General features: G+C 63.7%; 1 protein-coding gene across 2 annotated transcripts in view; it reads left to right on the top strand.

Annotated features, from left to right (window-relative positions):
- Nucleotides 1-3,622, top strand: part of KCNT1 (potassium channel, sodium activated subfamily T, member 1) — a 59,319-nt gene extending 55,697 nt beyond the window's left edge. The window contains exons 29-31 of one of the 2 annotated variants that reach the window (XM_012654745.1): nt 152-214; nt 3,247-3,331; nt 3,502-3,622. In XM_012654745.1, the coding sequence (XP_012510199.1) occupies nt 152-214; nt 3,247-3,331; nt 3,502-3,622 (269 nt within the window). The remainder of the gene's footprint in view (nt 1-151; nt 215-3,246; nt 3,332-3,501) is intronic. The other variant, XM_012654744.1, reaches the window with a different exon arrangement.
- Nucleotides 3,623-15,212: the final 11,590 nt, after the last annotated feature.

Raw genomic sequence — 15,212 nt, 5'->3', positions numbered from 1 at the left:
GCCTGCCCCGCCCGCCCACCAGAGCTTGGCAAAGGAGGAGCCACTTCCTGTCGCTGCCACGCGGTGTGGCTGCCCCACGCGCAGCCCCGCCCGCCTGCTGACCTGTCTCTCTCTCTGTCTCTGTCTGTGCCTCTTCCTGTGTGTGCCGTAGAGGACGTAGCAAACTTAACAGCCAGTGATGTCATGAATCGGGTAAACCTGGGATATTTGCAAGGTAATTCTGCTCCGGCAGACGCCGACTGCCGCGCGACGGGGCGTGCCGACCCCTCGCCGGGGGTCAGCCTTGCGCCTGCCCCGTCCGGCCAGGCAGGTGGACAGCAGAGAAAGAGAGGGTCCCGGGCTGAGCCTGCACGCCTGCCCCGCGGCTGCGGTTTGTGCCTGGGCCGTGGCTGCCCAGCTCTGGGGCTCGTGCCCAAGTCCCTTTATCCCGCTTTGCTGGTGCAGAAGATAAGTCCTGCCGCCTCCTTGCCCTGACTGGCCTGTGGGTGTTCGAGGACTTTGAGCCCACCCAGCTCTCGGGAAGCATCAGAAGCCAGTCCACAGGGTCCCCAGGTCCCCGCGCCGTGGACGGCGGGCGGATGGCCGACGTCCACCCCAGGGGTGCGAGAGGGGCTCTTCCTGTCCAGTGAGACGAGGCCGGCCACGCCCGTCTCATCTGGGTGCTTGGGTGCTGCTGTGCCCCGTTCCCTCCAAGATGCCCCCGCTCCCCACCCCACCCCAGACCCCGGTCAGTGCTCGCAGCAGAGTCCGGGCAGGGGCTCCCCTTCCCTTCCTGGGGGCTTCCGGCAGCCTCCGGGAGCCCAGTGGGCTCTGCTGACCAGGATGCGCGTGAGCCATCAGGGCAGACCCAGGCTTGGGTCGGCCACGGAGGCAAAGTGCTGGCACTTCCTGCGGTCTGTGCTTTCCCTGTGTCCCGCCATGGCACTCACGGAAGACCCGCCCTCTGCCGGCAGCTTCCATGAACTGGCGCCTGCACTGCCTGCACCCCCCACCGCCCACTCCTGCTCCCGCGTCTCCCAGGCAGGGTGGTCACCGGACCTACCTGGTGGGCGTCTGCTGAGCACTGTGTGTCGTCAGGGTTCGAGCACTGAGGCTCGGGGGGCCCTGTTGCAGCACCCCCATGCGCAGATGTTGGGCGGTGCCTGGGCCAAGGTGCGGAACCATGGGAGTTGGGGAAAGGGTGACCCAGCTCGAGGGGCCTGCAAGGCGGCCCCAGGGCATCACCAGGGCCTTGTAGTGGGCCCTGTGTGCAGATGGGGGGACGCCCCCGCCGCCCCCCCTGGAGCACAAACACCTCACGCTCTTCACAGCCACCCTCAGAGGGAGGGTCTCGTCACCCCTAATTCAGAGTGGGAAGCTGAGGCTCCAGTAGGGGGGTTTGGGCCAGAGTGAGTGTGGACACCAAGGATTTGGCATCTGGGGCAGGCTGTAGGGGGTGGGGCGGAGCTACCACGGAGGGCTGGAGCGCCGGGTGGAGGGTCTGGGCAGAGGGGCGCTGGCCTTGTCCCTCATGAGCAGAGCCGAGGCCAGTCCACACCCCAGCCCAGACCCTGGGCGCACCTGCCGCTTGCCCTCGCTGGGCACTGTGGACACGCGAAACTAGCCCGGGACAGCCCGGCCTTCTCTGCCCGCCCTGGGGCAGGTGGGGTTGGTGCCACGTGGCTGCCCACAACCTGGCCCCTGGAGCTACAGCTGGGCCTGGGGTCCCCTAAGAAGCACAAAGCCAGGCCTGGCTTGGCCCAGGCCTGGGGACACGCAGCAGCTCTCCTGCCCAGGGCATAGCGGGCGCCGGTCCGTGCCTGCTGGGGCACAACAAAGTGGTGGCCCCCTGTTTTCAGTGTCCTGCTGTGGTCTGGGGTGCAGGGTCCCCAAGAGCCTGCGAGAGCCACCAGTATCACCTGCTGCTGCGTGCTCCCTCCGCCCACCTGCCGTGCTGCTCCTGGAGATGCCCGCCAGGCACGTGGGCCCAGAGTGAGCCCTGCACAGCCTCCAGCGTGGGCACCCAGAGGGCCCGGGGAGACCCCGCCATGGGTTTGGGAGCTCACCAGGCAGAACGACTCCGCTCAGGCCGTGAGGGGCAGCGGTCAGGCCCTCTCCCCACTCGCCGACGTGGACTCGGACACTGGCGAGGCCCACCCAAGGCACTCGAGTGTCTGCGCAGAGCTGCCTCTGAGCCAAGGCTGCCACGTGGGCCCCGGGTCCAGCCTGTGCCCACCGCCCTGGCTGGCGGCAGCCTCGCGGGTGCCTTGCGCAGTGGCCGCGGCCGGGGCAGAGAAAAGGAACTGGCAGGGGCCGGGGCAGGAGCCACCCAGGTTCCAGCCTCTGGAACACGAGTCCAGGAGGGGCCTTCAGCTGTCATCAGAGGGGTAAACCAAGGCCACAAGCCCCTTGCTTCCCTGCCAGGATGGGGCCAACTGTCTCGTGTTTGGCCTGGCTGCCCTGCCGGCTGGGCGGAGATGTCTGTGAAGTGACGGGGTGTTTCTCTGGAGCCGTTCTCAGCCGGTGGGACACATCCCTGTACCCACCCAGAGCAGACACTGAGCTGTCCCCGAGAGGGCTGGGCAGGGGCTCTGCCCGCAGCGGGACGGGCTCGGTGGGTGCTCTGGGCTGATGGCCACTCGGGACTTGAGTCCAGAACAAAGCGTTGAGCTCAGGGAAGGGGGTGGCCTGACCGGCCCCCCAGGGACGGCGGCACCTGCTGGGCACTGCTGAGGGACATCGTGAGCAGGCTCTGGAGGGTTGGGGTCAGGCACGTGTGCACGCGGTTCAGGCGTGTGTGGGCGCGTTCCGCCGTGTAGATCTGTATGTCGTTGGTGTGCGCAGGTGCTAGCGGGTGTGAAGGTACATGCAGCGTACACGAATGTGTGGTGTACACAGTTGTGTGCAGGCATGTCCATGTACGTACAGGTGTGTGTAGGTGCATGCGAAGGTGCAGGTGTGTGTGCGGGTGTGTAGGAGGTCATGTGCTTGGCAGATGTGTGCAGGCCTCTGCCTCTGCCCTGGGCCACCACGTGGCTGAGGTGCCACCCAGGACAGGCTGCCGGGCTGTGGTCAGAGCCCTGGCTGCCCTGTGCCCAGCGCAGGGAGGGTCGGGGACAGGCATCTGCCAGGGAGGACCGGCCCCGGCCGGGCTGGCCAGGGAGAGGGGCTCGAGCAGAAGGCCTGAAAGCAGAAGACTCTGCTTGTCCCGGAGCCCCCGGCTCCTCCCGGCGCTGCAGCGCTGACGCGCCACTGTGTCCTCTGCAGACGAGATGAGCGATCACCAGAACACCCTGTCCTACGTCCTCATCAACCCCCCGCCCGACACCAGGCTGGAGCCCAACGACATCGTGTGAGTAGGCACCTGCCCTCCACCGTGGGGGGCCCCACCGAGCACCACGCGGGGTGCCGGGGAGACGGGGCATCGGGCCCTAACAGCTGCACAGCGGTGCCACTCAGCGGTCTGGGTGGGGAGGGGGCTGCCCGGCCACGTCCACAGGGTCCCCCTCTGCCCGCCCATAGGTATCTCATCCGCTCGGACCCCCTGGCCCACGTGGTCAGCAGCCCCCAGAGCCGAAAGAGCAGCTGCAGCAACAAGCTGTTGTCCTGCAACCCCGAGACTCGCGACGAGACGCAGCTCTGAGCCAGCCCTGCACAGGGCTCACCCACTGGGCGGGTGGACTCATGGCCGGCCCCGGAGGCCACAGGACGCACGCGGGAGGAGCGTGCGCAGACACGGTCATGCTGGCTTGGCCCGGGAAGCCAAACCCCATTCCCCGAGGCTCTGAGACTCCACCCCGGAAAGCAGATCCTTGCACGGGGTGAGGGCGAGACCACCCCTGGGCACTGCTGGAAACTGGCGGGAAGCATTTTTTAACCTATTTTTACAAACCTGTGCAATCCATGCCTCTACACAGACGTACCGCAACTCGTGACGGGGCCTGGCCAAGAGTGGTGACGGTGTGGAGATGGGACACCCTGCATGGCCGGGCCCAGCTGTCCTGGGGTGTGGGGAGGGTGGGGGCGGGGAAGAGCTCACGCCTGGACCAGGGAGCCCCAAGGGGGCTCCAGACCAGACCAGAGCCGGCCTGTGCTTGTGCTCAGGGCCCAGAGCCCGCGGGGCGGGGCTGCTGTTGTCATCGTCCGGCGGCAGGCGCTGGAGGGGCTGAGCGAGCCCTTCTGGAAGGAAGTTAGAAGTGGATGGTGGCCTTTGAAGCTTGGCCAGGAGGCCCCTGCCGAGCCCAAGAGGGGCCTTGCAGCTGGTGACCGGGCAGAAAAGAGGTGTTTGCTCTACCCTGAGCTGCTCCAGCCGCGCCCTGTGGGGACGTCGGGGCAGACGCCGGTGCGTTTCCACGGACCTCTCACCCTCACTTAGAGCAGAGGCTCCTTTCTGAACACCCCTCTGTGAAGCACAATTCAGCCTCGGGGCGGCCTGCCACCATCCCAAGAGGCTCCCCCCAGCCAGGGACTCTGGGCAGCAGCTGTTGCGGACGGCTGGGAGCTGCTGCCTCAGTTCCTCTGCGCTGGTTTGTTCCTGGTCTGTACGGTCAATGCTGGAACCTTCTATTAAATGGATGTGTTCTGTAGGCACACGGGTTGGTCCTCCTGCTTGTGGCTTTAAGGCTCTGGGCCTTGAAGGAGGTCCAAAGGGGACCCAGGGCCCACCTGCTCCAGCGCCTGGTTCTAAGGGTTAGGCACACCGGCAGTGACCCCACCCTGACCTCACTGGCACCCCCTTTCCAAAAAGCAGGAACCAAATCCTTTGTGCTATTGGGTGACTGGGTCCTGGCAACTAGGAGTGTGCGGGGGCGGGGGAGGGGCGGCTGGTGTCCAGGAGGGCTTCCCCCGCAGCCCAAGTGTGCCCCCAAGTGGCACAGGGACCCCAGGCTCTGCCCCTGGTGCATGCTCTTGTACACGCTTCATCTGAGGCCAACAGCTGCTGGGGACCGTACACCGGGGGCCAGGGCTGCCTGGGCAGGGGTGTGTGTACCTCACTGTGTTCCTTTTAGGGCACCGCAAGAAGCTGGGGTGATGGGGAAGGACAGAGGGCCCAGGTGCAGCCCTTCCCCTATGCCAGGGAGCTACTCGAGGGGCTGGCTCCGGAGGGTGGGGGCCTGCTGGGGGCCTGACCGCCCCGTTCCTGTGCCCCGGCCACACACCCGGCTCCTCAGCCCACTCCCACTGCCCAGGGCCCTTCTGCTGAGAAAGAGCCCGTGAGCCCTTGGAGAGGAGCAGAGCCAGTGTGGGTGGCCAGGAAAGGGCGCGTGGGTTCGCAGGGCAGGGGAGTCCTGGGGCCTTGACAGTGTGAAGCATGGCTGACACCGGGCCAGGGTAGCCGGGGCCCACCCCGCCAGGTGAGATTTTGTCACGGGCTCCTGAGGTCCCACCAACAAGCGTCCCCTCCCCTGACATCTCCCTGCGGCGGGCAGGGCCTGGCAGCCACTCTAACACTGAGGTGCCCGTGGGTATCTTGGCCTTTGCGCCCCCTTCCACGTGTAAGTGGAGTCCCCCTGAGAGGCTGCAGGCTTGCTGCCGGGGAAGGGCTGGGTAGGCCGAAGAACTGGATTCCAAAAGGTATCACTGCCTAGAATGAACTAAAAGAATTTTTTTAAATGTTTTGTTGTAGATTTTTTTTTGAAACATACAAAATTAGTAAGAAAGCTTCTGTTTTCTTTATTCCTAATTGATTTAACAGAAAACTTTGCTCAAAATACTACCAGCAATGTATGGGGCGAGTGTAACTATGGGTGAATGAAGTGAGTAACTGTTGGCAAGGGCGGGGGGCGGGATCTCGCGCACTCGGTTGGTTACAAGGCCCGCACCACCGTGCAGTGGCACAGGTCATTTACAAATGGGTTGGGTTGGCTGGAAATACACACTGCAAGCTCTAGCGCAACCACTAAGAGATAACATTTAAAGAAGTATGATTAATATGCTAGCAAAAGAAAAGATATGGAATTACATAAAATGCTAAAGAAAGAGGAGACAGAAACTAGGAGCATAGGTGATGAATGGAAAGCAGTTACAACGATGATAGACATTAATCCAGCTAAACCAATGATCACGTTAAATGTAAATGGTCTAAATATACCAACTAAAAGACAGAGAACTGACAGATTTTAAAATGTCTCAAAATTATCAAGAGTCACATGACCAGCACACCAGTCCCAGCCTCAGCAGTGGTTGGCATCATACCCCACCTCACCTGCTCGCTTCAAGCCTGGGTGTGACTCCAGGCTGGAGGGTTTTAAAGCGATTCCCAGATGACACATGACTTTATAGCAAGCAGTTCAGCCAGCCAGTTCCCTGTGGCTGCAGGTCCCAAAAGGCCCCCAGGGACAGGAAGGCATCATGCTCAACAAACAGCAGCTTGCTGCATAGGAGCTCCAGCTGGCCAAGTGCACAGGCTGCAGAAGGCATCTATGGCCAGGTAGTGCGGGCAGTTGGAGGCCGGCGAGAGCTCCTCCAGGCAGGCACCCACTTGAAGGAACTAGGTACCGCACAGATAATGTGGTTGCCTGAGAGTGCATGCAGCTCATTCAGTGGGGAAACTGAGGCACAGTCCCCCTAGCCCCCTGGCAGCTATGCCTCCTGCCAGATGTCCAGGGTGTTGGCCACAGGGATCAGCCCCTGCAGTGCACCCAGGCTGCAGAAAGCCACCGCCTCCACCCACAGCTGCTGAGTCGGAAGTGTCCAAGCCCAGGCTCCAAAGGTCCCACCTTGCGCGGGTGGAGGAGGGGGAGCAGGTGAGGGCTGGGTGGTCCCAGAGGTCCCTCTCAGGATTGCAGAGGCGTTGCTGCCGTGTCGGCTCCATGGCCAGAGGAAGCCGGCAGGGCTGAGGATGGAGGGCAGCTCTGAGAGTGGCTGCCCCAGCCCTGCCACCTGCCCCAGCGCCTCGCTGCTCCCACTTGCCTGGCATTCCCTAAGGAGGCTGCAGAGGGGCCACGGGGCACCGGGGCAGAATCGCACTGGGCCCCTGACACACGTGCTCTGCTCACCACCTGGAATCCCAGCCTGGCCAGAGGACAGGAGCAAGGAGCCAAAGCCCCCAGCCAAAGCTGGCTGACGGCGGCTCGACCTGCGCAGGGCACCGCCAAGCCCCAGCCCCCACCGCCTGGATTCTGCGCTGTCCTGGGATGGAGCTGCCACCCAGCCCTTCCTGGGGTCCCCGCTCTCCAGGGCCACCTCCACACCTGAACTCAGTCTGTCTCTGTCATGCTCCATCTACCTCCGGCCTTCGTCCTGCTGTGGCCCTGGGTGACCTGACACCTCTGAATGTTGCCTTGGGCGGCTCCCTGACCCCCCTCCTCTGCTCCACCCTGGTCACACACACACCCCTCCCCTGCCATCTCCCATCCTTGGGGCTCCTGTCCCCAGTGGCCACTGCAATTCTTCTCTTGCAGCCCCTAAACTCCCCACCCCGTGGCTCTTCCCCGGAGCCCACCTGGACAGAACCGCCTTCTGCTCCCTGAGGGCCAGGGGGAAACCGTGCTGGCCTTTGGCACACACACCTCTGCAAGCCCAGGTGGCCACCACAAAGTGGCCCCCAAACCCCACTATCCCCCGTCCTCTAGACTCCCCCCACCTGCCCACGATGGCACTGCACAGCTGCGCCCCCCAGCCAGCTTCCTGGACCCCGCCCACATGCACCTGAGTCAGGTGGACCCCAAATGACACTGCTGATCCTCCCCAGCCGTCCTCCAGAGTCTGTGCTGGCCTTCCTGGTTCTCCCCCACGCAACCCGAATGCCAGAGTTTCCCGGGTGCTGCCCCCGGCACCCCGGCCCCCGCATCGCCGCAGCTCGAGTGTCCCGTCCTGCACTTTGCCCCCCTCTGCTCTCTGTAAGCAGAGCTGACCCTCGAATCTCTGCTACGGCTTTGCCACAACACCAGAGGCCTGGGGTGCTCATAGCAAACGCTGATGGACGTCGGGACCGTGCGCTCAATGTCCTCCCTAGGCCCCCTGGGGACAGACCAACCCCACCCATGACCTTCACCCTGGCAGGCGGCTGCCCCTGGGCCCTGCGTACCGTGCTGCAGAAAGGCCCGTGCCTCGCACAACGCCAGCCCCAGGGAGCAGAACTGGCAGCTGGCAGGACAGGTCTGGAGGAAGTAGCCCATGGGGGCGAAGGCACCTGCCCCACCCGCAGAGAGCCTGCGGCCAGCACAGCCTCGCAGCGGAGGCAGGCGGCGGGCACAGGGACAGGGCACAGGACGTGAAGAGAATCGTGCGGTCCGCTGGCATCAGGGCTCCCTGAGGGCCACCTGGGGAGGGGCCTCCTCGGATCTGAGTCCGCACCCCGGGGCCCCCACCTGTCTTGGGCTTTCTGGGCCCCTTGCGAGGTCTGCCGGGCAAGCCCCGCGGAGCACCGGGCAGAGGGAGGGCTGCGTATGTGGAGGAGGGGGCTACACAGTGCGCTCCAGGGCAGTGTGGAGCAGCCCCTCGCCTCCCATCCTGGGGGACCCCCGCCACCCACTGATGGGCCCCCAGCTCTAAGGACCCAGTCTCTGCCGGCCTGAGCAGCCAGGTCCCCTGCAGGGCTCAGGTTCCCTCTCCTCCCGAGCCCTGCTCTGGCCCCCAGAGCTGCCCCTTCGCTCACAGACAGGAAACCGTGGACTGGCCTCACCGGCCCCACACTCCCAGGTCTGCGGCCGGCACCTCTGGCCATCCCAGCCCTTCACCAGCAACCCCGTAGTCCAGGTGCCCCAAGGGTCCCGAATGACCCGCAGCTGTGAGGGAAGCGCCTCTGGCCTGGGCCTCAAGCCCCCATCAGCCCCCATCAGCCTGGCTCCAGCCCCTGCGCCCCAGGCAGGGAGGGTGTCCTGCAGCTCCTCGTCACGGGAAAGCTGGCGCCCCACCCCCAGGGAGGCCCCCCAAGCAGCCCCGGCTCTCTCGGAGGCTTCCCCTCACTGCTCACGCGACCCCAGCAAGTCAGGCAGGGTGCTGGGAGCCGAAATCGCCACGCCCAGCGCTCCCTGTCCCAGCCTGGGCATCCGGGGACGCGGGGGCCGGAGCCCCTGAGCAGCCTGCATGGCCACTCTGGTCTGAAGGATCATTTTCCCATTTCCCATCCTGGCTGCTTGAAAGTGAAAATGATAAATTACATGATAAAAAATAAATAGGTTAAAAAAAAAAGAAGGGAGCATACACACCTGGCCTCGCTCCCTGAACCACCACCAGGCAAACTCTTGTGTGTTCTCCTGAACGTCCCGTGCCCGCTGCCCTGCAGCAGGGCCACAGCCCTAAACCAATCGGATCGCAGCTCTGGCCGCCTCCCTTCCCGTGGGCGCAGACAACCTGGCAGTCGAGTTTTCCTCCGAGAGCACAGACCGACCAGAAGCCAGGATGTGCACGGGACGTGGCGTGGCAGCGTGGGCCAGGGTGACCCAGTGACCACAGGCTGCCCACAGCTGACTGTCCTCAAAGCACAGGCCAGCCCCACGAGGGCCACTCGCTAGGGCTATCTCCAGACCCACCGTCCCTCCACCTCCTCCTGAGCCGGGGTATTCACGCCCGGCAGCTGTCCCGGGCTAGCCGGGGACACACGGCCTGTTAAGAAGCAACAAGTTCAGACGGGAAACTTCCCAAGCCACAAATAAACCAGTCTGGCCCCACTCCCCTGCCCACATGCCCGGGGTTGCAAGGCCGGCAAAACTGCCGTGATCTGAGGAAGCTGGTGGGGGGCTGCAGGGAGCCGGAGAGTGGTTTGGCCCTAGGAGCCAGCTCACAGCTGTTCGGCGGGCATTCAGGGCTGTTCACGCCCATCTCCACCTGAACCATGGAATTTTAAAGTGACGGGGTAGAGTAGTGGGCGCGGTGCTCGGAACATCCCTTCACACCAGCTCAGGGCTACAGTCTCAGGTACACACCTGCCCATCTGCCAACCGACCAAGCCACCTGCAGCTGCTGGTGCCTCCGGTCCCGGGTGCAAGGTGACTAGCCAGCGGGGCCTCGCTTGGACCCTGAGGTCACAGACCCCATGTCACCCAGGTGGCCCCAGTGGAGGGGAGCTCAGCGGCCCAAGTTGCCGGGAGAATAAAGTGGCGCCCGTGGGGCACACAGGCCCAGAGAGGGGCAGCCGGGGGCCGGCACGCCGACCTGGCACGAAAGGCGAGCTTCTGCGCGGGCACGACGGGGTCCTGCACGGAGAGGGCTCCTAAGCGGACGGCTCCCCTGTGAGCCCTAAGGCCCACACCCAGATCCTGTCTGCCCAGGGGAGCCCGGACGCCAAGCAGACGCTTCCACATGGTCCGTCTGTCCATCTCGACCAGAGCGTCCGCTGTGACCCCCCTAGAAGGACCCTCCTGGCCAGCCCCGTCCAGCCCAGAAGGCTGGACGGCTCTTCTGGGCTGATGGGCTCAGCCAGGCTCTTGACCTCCTTCTCCGTGGGGACCGCTCCTGGGACAGTGGCTATCCGGGGACCCACACCCAGAATGGGGTGAGGGGCCTCAGCACTGCCCTGCGGGTGACCCCGAAACCCTCCTCAGAGTGTGCCCTGGACAGAGGCCTGGGACCCTCCACACCCCCTGCCCTGCCCCAGGGTGGAGGGAGGCCCTGCCTCCAGGCTCCGCTTGCTGCCTTCTGCTCGGTCTGCCTGCCCAGCTTCCCCCGGCCCGAGGCATTGCCCTTCCCCGGGAGGCTGCTGTTCTACCCGCCTGTCCTCACTGTGGGTGGTTCTGAGCCTCTGGCTGTGATGGACCCCGAGTAGCCCAGAGATGCCAAGTTCCTGGAGGGGCTCAGGGCTCTGCCAGGGGACCCTGAGCCAGCTCTCCAGCACTCGCCCCAGACATGCTCGAAGCAGGTGAACCGCTGAGGGCATTAAGATGCTCAGCTGCTCCGGTGGTCAGAGCCACGCCCTGTCCAAGGCTCCCACTGTGGGCGGGGCTGGGGAGTGACAGGCTCTCAGCCACGTGGGGGCGTGGGTGGCTCTAATCCACTGGGTGTGAAGGGGCTGCGTCCACTAGTGCCCACACGGGGCCCAGGGATGCACCCGGACTCCCCCTGAAGAGATCAAGGTGTCCCACAGGGTCGCTGCAGCACAAATGGGGTGTGACTTGACAAGCCAAGAAGGGGAACCCCAACGCCATCCAGGGCGAAATGGATGGAGGGGCCGCGGCGCGCCTTGGACAAGACAGACAGGATCACCTAAGGCCAGTGTGCCAGACTGGGCACACGCGCCGCACGGCCCGTCAGGGTGTGTCAGTCACCCTCCTCTGCAAACACCTCACGATGTGAAAACCTTCTCGGTTGCCAGCAGAGCTGCAGAGAGGACGGGATCCCGGCACGCCCGGCGCCTACAGAACATCTCACCCGCCAGACGGCACCGGGGTCTTGTGGTTTCCCCACCAGTTCTGGCCCGGGAGCCCGTGAGGGTGACACCACACTGTGACCAGACAAGAAAACTGAGTGCAGGGACCTCAGGCAGCTGCTGGGGGTCACGAGGCTGCACCTGGCACCAGCCATGGGACCCGCCTTTAACCACAGCCCCTCCCCGCTAAGGATGCGTGACTCACAGCTGGTGGGAAAAGGCAAGTTGGGGAGTAGCGCGCTGGTCCCACACAGGTGCGCGTAAGCGTGTCTCCTGGCTCCCCGGGCAGGAGCAGGGCAGGACCTGCCTTTGGCTCAGGCTGGGCCCCTCCCCGGGCCGTGAATGGCTCCCTCACTTGGCTCAGGCTCTGTTCTCGGGCTGCAGCGGGTGCTCCCCCGAAGTCCTCTCCGTGTCGTGTTCTCCTCCCCACGAGGGCCCAGCCGCACGGTCTGAAGTGGCCTGCAGATCGGACAGCACTGCGGGGCAGGAGGGCAGGAGGCAGCTGGGAGGAAGGACAAGAGCCATCTGCCCCAGGCAGCTCCACGCTCCTTGCAGGTCCAGGACAGAGCCATTCCTCGTCACGTTCTCCACGTGGCCTTCCGAGCGGGTGTGTGGCCACTCCAAAGTCCCAAAGTCCAGGTGGCTGCTCGTGGCCCAGAGGCTCTGGACAGCGTGGCTCTGCGTAGCCCTGGAGCCTGTCCCCAGCCGCCCCGCTCAACTCTCCAGTTAGTGGTTGGTGAGTGGGGGGCACCTGCGTCATCTGCCGCCCCTGGCTGGAGCTGCGGTGGGTGCCGTGGTCCCGGGCTCACTGGGCTGCCACGTTGCCTCTCGGCTGCTCTGGCGGTCCAGGCTTCAGCCACTATGCTCGCGGGACAGATCAGGCGGGAGACCCCCTGGGCCGCCTGGCTCCACAGGCCCCTCAGCACCCTCGGCCCGTCCACTGGCCTGGGACCTCCCCACAAACGCCTGCCCGAACCAGCTGCTCTGACCGTCCCACGTGTCCTTGAGTGACGGAAACACAGGCTGGGACCACACGGAAGCTGGCCACGAGGACAGTGCCATGCCACGCCACGCCACGCGCTCAGCTCGCGGAACTGATGGCCTCCCCCCATTACTGAGCTGCAGCCTCCCTTCAGATCGCGCCCGATCCCACCAGATCCTCTTGCTCCCGCCACGACCTTTTCCTTTAAACACTCCCAGGCGTCAACTCCGAGCCAGCTCTGCGCCACGCCCCTCCTGACCCTGACCATCCGACACCCCCAAGAACCGTGCGCAGCAGGTACCGGGCCACCTTCGCTGCAGGACAGCTCTGCGTGGCGGTGGACCAACTCTCTCAGTTCTCTCCCATTTCTCGCTTGTGGTTCCCAAGAATAACTGTAGAATGTGCTGGACGGCAACACCCTGAGATAAGGAGGGACTGTTGGGACAGGGCTGTCCCAGGCCCCCAGACACAGGATGTCCCGCAACGCCTTGGCCCAGGGGGAATGAGACCCGGGCGGCTGGTGCAGGTGGGGCCTTCTCCCGGGCAGCCTTCCCAAGCGCAGGGGACCCGCGTGTGCCGAGCCCGTGCTGCCTGTTCGTAAGCGACAGTTCCGCCTGACGTAACTGTGCGTGTGGGGTGTTCTGTCTTGCCAGACTCAGAAGAGTCGGTAACCAGTGCACAGTGAGGCTGCCTTGCAATCCTCTTCCACAGATGGGTAAACTGAGGCACAGACAGACCCATCACCGGTGCCAGACCCATCAGTGGGAGCCAGCTGCCCAGTCTTATGGCCAAGCTGTGGCATGAGGGCCGCGTCGTGGCGTTGCACAGACCGACAGGCGGCCTGGGTGAGTTTCCCACTGCGCTGCGACAAACTGCCGCAGACTTCAGCTTCAACCCCCACAGACTATTTCAACGGTTCTGCAGATCAGAGTCCGACAAGCTCTCCCTGGGCAGACGCAAGCTGTCAGCCGGGTCTCCACCTTGCGGGAGACCGCGTGCAAGAATCGCCCCCCGGCCTTCTCCACGCTCCACACGGCGCCTGCGTCCCCCCGCTCAGGGCCCCTGCCGCCTGCAGCACCCGGGACGCTGCCTCTCCCTGCGCCTTTCCTCTGCCACACCTCCCGCCTCACACTTTCAGGGACACTTGCAACGATGCTGGGCTCATCTGAATCATCTAGGCTGCTCTCCCAGCCCAAGGTCATCTGACTAGCCACCCCGACTCCATCTCCAACCTTAATTCCCCTGGGCCACGTAACTCGGTATCTGAGATTAGGACACGGGCACCTTTAGCGGGGGTGGGGCACAGAGACCACGGACCGAAATTAAGTAGAGAAACAGAACCACAGCAGACGGCACTGCCAGACAGTGGGGGAAGGCTGGTATCTCCAAGAAGTGGCTCTGGGACCACTGGATATGCGTTTAGAAAACAAAACGACGTGGACCTCTACAACACACGCGGGCGTAAAAGCCAGCTCCAGGTGCACGGCCAGAACTAAAAAGGCTTAGACGTTAATTCCAAGAATATCTTCATGATCTCATGATAGGGAAAGATTTCTAAATTCTAATAATAAGAACATTAATAATTTGGCCACGTCACCAGTTTTTCTTTGAAAGCAGAGAAGTCAGGCCTGCAGCTTCTCGGGAAAAGGAGAGGAACCTATGTGCTTATAAATTCTCAGACCAAGCAGCAGATTCATCTGAAAAACCATGACACCTCCAGCGCTGGCTTTCCAGATGTGTCCCTCAGGCCAGTGCACAGACGGCACCAGAGCGGCCACCAGCAGGTGTCTCTGAAGTGCCCTGCCGGGAGGGGTCTGTCTGGCGTGGCCTCCGAGGGAGGGCCGCAGGTCAGACGCCGAGGCAGACAGGGAGATGACCACCAGCCTAACGGCCAGTCGCCTGCCATCAGCAGACTCTGAGCATCAGGTCAAAGTTCGCACGCTAATACCACATGCTCCACCCTTCCATGCCCACAAGTACGTCTACACGGTCGCAGTAAATGTCATGTCTTCTATAGGAAGTGCCACTGCAGGGTGCTACCCTGTGCACTTAGCTGTCCACACCCAGATCACCTGCCCCCCATCTTCACTTGCTCACCCAGCCCGTGTGACCAGCACTGGGAGCAGCCCCCACTACTCCCGTGCCTGCCGCAGGGCCAGCCCCCAACACGGCCTCCTGAATGAGCGAGCAGGCCTCGCCATGGTGCCCACCCAGGGCTGGCACCTTGACCAGAGGTGCTCACACCACGTGAGGCCTTTACACAGAGCTCTGGGTGCTCAGAACACGCCGTCTCCTACCAGGCCCTTCTTGCTCCCTAAAGGCAGGTCTGACGCCCGGGAACTCAGCGAGTCAGACCGTTCGGAAGAACCCGTTCCACTATCCAAGTTACTCGAACGCTTGAAGCTCTTTAAAAACCCTGTTGGTATCCCAAGAAGTTACACACAAGCTGTGATTTTCTTTCTTTCCCTTTCCCCGAACAGATGGCATCCATGGTTCTTACGTGACAAGAGACTGATTTTATCTGACTACTCTGCGGCTCCTCCTCCCTGAAAACACATTCCCCCTCGTCTGTGACTCTCCCTGGCGTGTCACAGCAAGACAGACTCCGGTTAGACAGACAGCCCACGTGTGCTGGTCCTCACCTCAGGCCAGCAGCGCCCCTCGCCCGGCCCTGCAGAGGCGATGGTCCTGCGCAGGCCATCTGGCTCTCGCCTCCCCGGACCACTAACCCCACACTGGCCAGGTTGTGCGGGACTCCAGCACACACAGCTTTCCTCACGGATGCTTCTGATCGGGGTGGAGGAGCGAGGGCTCAGTGCTGGCCTCAATGCAGCAGGAAGTTTAACCAGCTTTTACCGACTCCCGGCCCGGTGCCAGCAGCAACGGTCCAAGCGAACCAGAGCAGCAAGGGAAGACGCCCTCCTCTGCACCAGCTAGAGGACC

This window comes from Propithecus coquereli, unplaced genomic scaffold, assembly GCF_000956105.1.
Source record: "Propithecus coquereli isolate 6110/MARCELLA unplaced genomic scaffold, Pcoq_1.0 Scaffold449, whole genome shotgun sequence".
Lineage (NCBI taxonomy): Eukaryota > Metazoa > Chordata > Mammalia > Primates > Indriidae > Propithecus > Propithecus coquereli.
Note: the sequence above shows the minus strand (reverse complement) of the source record. Positions and strands in the feature narration are given on the sequence as shown.